Source organism: Vitis riparia, chromosome 7 (genome assembly GCF_004353265.1).
Source record: "Vitis riparia cultivar Riparia Gloire de Montpellier isolate 1030 chromosome 7, EGFV_Vit.rip_1.0, whole genome shotgun sequence".
Taxonomy (NCBI): Eukaryota; Viridiplantae; Streptophyta; class Magnoliopsida; order Vitales; family Vitaceae; genus Vitis; species Vitis riparia.
Genome location: NC_048437.1, coordinates 8,577,044 through 8,583,123, shown reverse-complemented (window position 1 = coordinate 8,583,123; position 6,080 = coordinate 8,577,044). Strand labels below are relative to the sequence as shown.

Genomic DNA, 6,080 nt, shown 5'->3' with positions numbered 1-6,080 from the left:
ATCAGAAATCAAAACCTTTTTTTTTTCAAACTCAAATTAATTCCTTGTAGAGTTAGTGTGTGTTTGTTAATAATTTTAGAATGTGTTTTTAATCCTTTTAATACTTAAAAGATAAAAAAATTTAAATGTTAAAATGTTAAAAACACTTTGTAAAATTACTACCAAACGTACTCCTCTTAATATGGCTAGGACTCAAGATGCACCTCTCTTAAGTCTGAACAACACCATCTGGTTTGCTGTTACCATAAATAAAATAGGTCTGCAATAAAATTCAGCCACGACAAGTGACATTTTGTGGTTCTAAAATTATGATTTCAACCAATTCCACAACTTCCAGAATGTGAAACAAAATTCCATTTGATATTATACATATAGAATAACTGAATAAACCAACTATCAGAAGCGGAATTTTTCACTCTTTCTGATTTACTATTACAGTCAAGCCATCATGACTGGAAAAACCAGATACTAAATAAATGAATGGTCATACTAAGGGTGCCTTCCTACGGCTTTTCCACAAAGTAGAGCATTTTTAGGAATATCATATTCATTAGCAGGGCTGTGAACTGGGTTAAAGACCCTGAGATAGAATTGCTGCCCAAGATATTGCCTTTCCCATACTGCAGACCTCATGTTCCACATGCCTTGGTTGTCCAAGGAAACCCATATAGTGGTCCAAGACCTGGGGTACACCTGCAAGAGAAAATGGATCCATGTTAGGAAAAGTATGGATCAAGAAAGAACAAGTGATCTAACATGAGACAGATCTGTCAATCTCCTAAGAAAAAAAACATTACCATGAAATTTAAAGGTGTGAATGACAAAGCTTTTTGTGCTTTATCAATGTCAAATCAGTTCTTACTAACCATATTTACTCAAATATCAAATGTGAGGAATAGAGCATTCTAAGTTCTAATAGATGATACAAGGGTGTCAAACACTATCACAGTTCCTACAAGCGATGGAACAAAAAATATTTCCCAACCCAGATATGAAAGAAAAAAGAAAAGCATCATCTTAGTCTTGGTTTAGCATACCTGAGCAGTGTGTCGAGTAAGAGCATCAATTAGATTATAGCTTTTTCTTCTGGCTGGTGTCCACTGTCCAAAACCATAACTGTTTTTGTGACAATGACAAAAGTTAGAAACCAACCAACTAGCAAAAAACATAAGTTAGAAACAGAATTTGACAACTTACCCAACTACCCAAAAATCATAACCATCGAGATGCCAAGACTGAATGGTATTCTCATTGTTTTGGAAAACAACTTCAATGAAGTCATGGTGGTTGGCTGCCATGACAGAGGTTGACAGGAATGAGGAACCACCTGAGGGAAGGTCTTGAATAGAATTTACACTGAATACCCCAGGGATATTGAAATAATCAGCAAGCTTCAGAGGAGTATCGGCGTTAATGTAGGAGACCCCATTAACAGCATAGCGCTGCTTCCCATTTAGTCGAGGTGCTGAGTTCGCCAACATAATGGTCCTTGATGGTGTTATCTTTCCATAATGGAATGAGCCCTGAGGGTTGGGTCTGGCTGCACTTGCTGTCAAGTTCCACCTTCAAGAAAAACAGAGAGAAACAAGAAATCAGGATAGATCATTACAGACCAAGGTACTAACCATCCATTCATTTGATGGAAAACTAAATCAGGAAAGAAGTATATCAATGCGCTGTGGTATCTAACATTTTTTTGGCAATGCTAATTGAAGTGGTGCCATGTTTGTTGAGCTTTATGGAATCATTGTTCAGAATACTCCCCCTGATAGCACATGCAGCCTAAATCTCACATTATCCCTAACCTCATCCCCTCCATATCTCACTTTATTTTCTTGAGAATATAATAGTTTCCTCCTTTTTGCAAGTATGGAAAGTGAGATTCATCTAAAATCATCAGCATGCATTTTTTTCACCATATTATTCTACTAGTGATGATGAGTATATCAAAACTTTTGAGGGAAAAGAATGAGCAGAAATTTTGTGCCCCAAAAGAAAATAGCCTTCTCCACTTGTAGAGCAGTTTAGTTACACACCTGTAGGTTCTGGCTTGCTTCATAGACCAGTGTATTTGATAGGTAGGACCAGCAGGCACAGGCCCAGAAACTGGGGTGTGAGAGTTTGTATAGTGTAACACTGCAGTTGCAGTGAGAATCTGCTTTGTAAACCTTGTGGATGCAACAATGTAGTAGTCTTTTGGGAGCTGATCTAAGGTAACTAAAACAGCAATGGATTGGCCCACATGCACGTCAAGAGAATCATATGTGTTCTGAAGAGTATGAGATCCTTCCACCTCAACTAGCTTCATTGTATGCCCCTGAATCCTAAAGTTTATTGAGGTTGATAGGCCCACGTTTGAGATCCTGAACATGTAAGTTTTACCTAGAAGGAAAACCAAGAGAAAATTGTTAGTAAAACACAATGTACTCTTGTATCAAATTTATTCAAAAAGCTCATAACATGGAAACTTCTAATCTTTTGAGGAATCAAAGAAAAAAACTCAAATGCTGAGAATAACCTTGATCACCACTGAAGGAAGAACTAGTCTGGCCATTTATAAGGACACCATCAGGGAAGGGAAGAGGTTTCCCTGAGTCCAGAGTTTGCTGTAATGTCTGCCAACATCAAAACACACACTTGAACAAATTAGAAGGATGATAAGAAGGTAGACTTATAACATAAGCATCTTTGTCCAAATTGCATCTAGCACAGAAATGTTTCTTTTTTTTTGTGTTACAAAGTAGGAAGCTAACTAAGTTGACGTAGTTTCCATTAAAGTGAAGAATAGTCAATTTGACCGACATTTTTAAAAGTGAATAGAAACAAACCAAGTACAGCAGCCCTTTCATATATAATTAGAATATTTTCAAATTGTAAATAATAAGAATGAACCACAGGAAGCTAGGATCTGGCCCGAGAACTGAGGTTTCTGGTCTTTGTCAGATTCATTAACATCCTATGGCATTTACAGAAATGCAAGAATAAGACAACCAACTCTTTACTAGCTGGATGCAAAACGGGTGGCAATGAGATTGGGACTTCAGCTTTAGAACATGAAGGCCAAGAATATCATACAAATAATTATTCTACAAAAGTCAAACAAATGCACACCACATTGCCACTTTATGAGATAATCAGAAATGTTAAAAACATAAACTTCATAAGCAACAGAAAAAATATATGTAATTTTTCCTCACCTTATGGCTGGTCTTGTACCAATCACCAACAAGTAAAGTGAAATCTCCAGCAGGGTCTGGAAATGGGATTGGGATCCTAGGTCTTTCATAGACATTGATTGCTCCAAACCCTCCAGCAGCTTTATGGAAAAGGGTTGATGGGAAATATGTGAAAGTCCCAATCTGATCCTTAGTTTGGAACTTGTAGGTGTAGTTTGAGTTTGGGGGGATAGGACAATTGGTCCCCAATACTCCATCTTGCCATGAGTTCTTCCTCTGTTTAATTCCATTCCTAGTTGTGACCAAGCAAGCTCTTGTTAGACCATGACATTTTTCAAGAATGCTGCTATCAGATAAACACATTTGAAGAAGACAAACGGCAATGCAAGTTTTCTGTGGTCAAATTTATCTTCCTTTTCTCCATGTGCATAATATTAATCCTCAATTAATCTTAAGATTTTTATTATTTGGACCAGAAAAGCAAGAACTTTCAACAAACACATACAGCCCAATACCACTACTTGGCTTAAATTGCTTTTTCTTAAGATTCAAAATGTATTACCCTTTTCCTCATTTTCCTCACTACCAAATGGAGGATCACAAATTTGGGACACAAATGCAACTTTCAGAACAATCCCACTTATGCCCTTTTGCCATTCAATTATCATCAACACATAGCACAGAGCATTTTGTCATAGAAAACAGAGTAACATCAGAATTTTCCTAGTCAAAACAAATAAAAACTAAAACAAACTAAGAACAAGCACATGAACTCAAGCCAGGAGTAAGTATAAAATCAACTCACCAAGTCAAGAGAAAAGGCTGGTCAAGCTTATTAATCAGGTTGAGGATTATGTTGTCATTAGTCACAACCTCAAGTGCCGGACCAGGAAACTGACCATTGATGAGGATGACCTTCACAAATCCAACATCAACTCTTCAGAAAAACAAGATAACTTTCTCACATTCAAAACCACCACAAAAATGGCTACATTACCAACCTGTTGGGGGACGCCCAGAGGAGAAATAGTTCCATAGGTGACAGTCCATGTGTAGTATTTATAAGGGTCCTCTCCATTCACCAAGAAAACACCCAACAAAACACAGATCAGGTGGAGCAAAACCGCTTTTCTCATGATTCTATATCTGAAAAAAGAATATCACACCCCCAAAACAAAAACCCAGAAAGGAAGAAACTAAATCTAGGAATGTGATATATACCACTGCTTATTCACTATATCTAGGGGGCTTAAATAATAGAAGTGCGGGAAAGAAGGCTCCCCCAGGTACTTCTAGTTCTAGCAGTGTTTTGAGGAAAGTTTATATGTATATAAATATACATTTTGTGGGTGATCTGTCATCTGTACCTCTGTAGTGTAGTGGGATTTTGATTGCATTTTCGGCGCAAGTCACGTCACGCGTTTTCTAGTAATGATGCAATGCTCCAAACCAACGCTAATCACACTCATTGGTGTAAGTGATCAAACCGTGGAGGTTGACTAACAATCCTACAATCTCGCTATTGATTTATGCTTTAAATCCCTACCCTATCCTTCCAACTTGGCTTTATTTTAGTCCTTTTATCTTTTTGTTTTTCTTTTGCTTTTGTTTTTGTTGCTTTTGATTTGGGTGGTTTGGATCTTTGAATTTAAGCAAGGTGTTGAAAGTTTTTAATGTGACATGGGAGTCCATTCAGCTGATAACTGGTGCTCTATTTATTAGTCAGCAGTTAATACCAATTGTATATATGGATGGTGAATTTCCATGACAGAATTGAATGTCGGTCAGACTTCACATGCACATCATAATTTTAAAAAAGGAGAAAATTGTGAATGGGATCAGGGAAACACTGCACTGCATACACCGCCAGTCTCTGAGGAAAAAGCAGACAGCTAGCAGCCTCCTCGTGGTCACCATCAATTGAAATGTGAATGTCTACAGTCCATTCTCCTCTATTTGAAGCAAAGGGCATGGGGGGCTGCTTTTGCTTTCTTCATTGCTTTGTTTCTTTTTGTGGTCTGCCTTGTTTAAATTCCTCATTGAGACAATGACATTGACTAATGATGGTCGTAATACAATTTATAAAATTTATTGGACGGTGGTGGTGGAGGTATATTGGCCATGAAAGCTGTAAAGAGGTCATAGTGAAACAATGGGTTGTGTTGAACCGACACTCATGTGGTCATATGGACCACCTGTCACTCCACTTCTTCCATCCCTAATCCCCTGCAAACTTAAAAATCATAGTCAACTTATAGAAATAGGCATTTTGGCCTTAAACAACCTCTCAAAATTCTCAAAGTAAATGATATCAATAAGAACGTGGCTATGGGGTTTACTTGCATTATATCCAAATATGATGATTCCTTGGGCAGCCAGCCCTAAGATTCTAAACAATGATAGATATTTAAAAAAAAAAAACAAGGGGAAATTAACGAAGGGAGAAAAATGAAAATGTCTGCCAATCATGGGGCACCCATGTGAGCTGTTTTTTTACGGATTTGAACTATTGACTTGTGACATCGAGTGGGTGTCCACACGGTTTGCCACTGCCCAATGGCCACAAAAGACGCACCTTGTCATTTCAGCTTATTTTACTTCCTCGAGGTTCGTTCTATATTTGAGGTTGTTACAACTTATAAAGGGTAAATAGGAAATGTAAAAGACAATGACTATAGGTAATGTATTTTGAAAATTTATAAATACCTACCTAACTTATATTTTAGATATTTAGAGAAATTTATGTGTTTTGAAAATTTAAAAAGATTTATCTTGATTTTAGAAATATTTATATATTTTAAAATTTTAAAAGACTTGATTTTAGGTCTATTTATATATTTAAAAAATAATAATAATAAGTGAGGTATTTTTTATCCCTTTTAACAATTCACTATCTTTATCTTA

The 6,080-nt window shown here is 36.7% G+C and overlaps 1 protein-coding gene across 1 annotated transcript; it reads right to left on the bottom strand.

The window, feature by feature from the left end:
- Window positions 1–260: 260 nt before the first annotated feature.
- On the bottom strand, window positions 261–4,478 carry LOC117919225 (L-ascorbate oxidase homolog). Its single transcript, XM_034836358.1, has 8 exons — window positions 4,178–4,478; window positions 3,982–4,091; window positions 3,198–3,468; window positions 2,519–2,615; window positions 2,037–2,382; window positions 1,198–1,563; window positions 1,038–1,116; window positions 261–693 (listed from the first exon to the last, which is right to left on the bottom strand). The coding sequence occupies exons 1-8, from the start codon at window positions 4,310–4,312 to the stop codon at window positions 490–492; spliced, it is 1,608 nt and encodes a 535-aa protein (XP_034692249.1). The 5' UTR covers window positions 4,313–4,478; the 3' UTR covers window positions 261–489.
- Between the last annotated feature and the right edge of the window lie 1,602 nt (window positions 4,479–6,080).

What these genes read in the sequence shown, in the direction of transcription:
- LOC117919225 (XM_034836358.1), bottom strand. Translation starts at nt 4,312, where the DNA reads ATGAGAAAAGCGGTTTTGCTCCACCTGATCTGTGTTTTGTTGGGTGTT. An exon ending in CAGCCTTTTCTCTTGACTTG is followed by an intron (nt 3,469 to 3,981) that starts GTGAGTTGATTT and finishes GGTCACAACTAG; the next exon opens with GAATGGAATTAAACAGAGGA. An exon ending in TTACTCGACACACTGCTCAG is followed by an intron (nt 694 to 1,037) that starts GTATGCTAAACC and finishes TTTCTCTTGCAG; the next exon opens with GTGTACCCCAGGTCTTGGAC.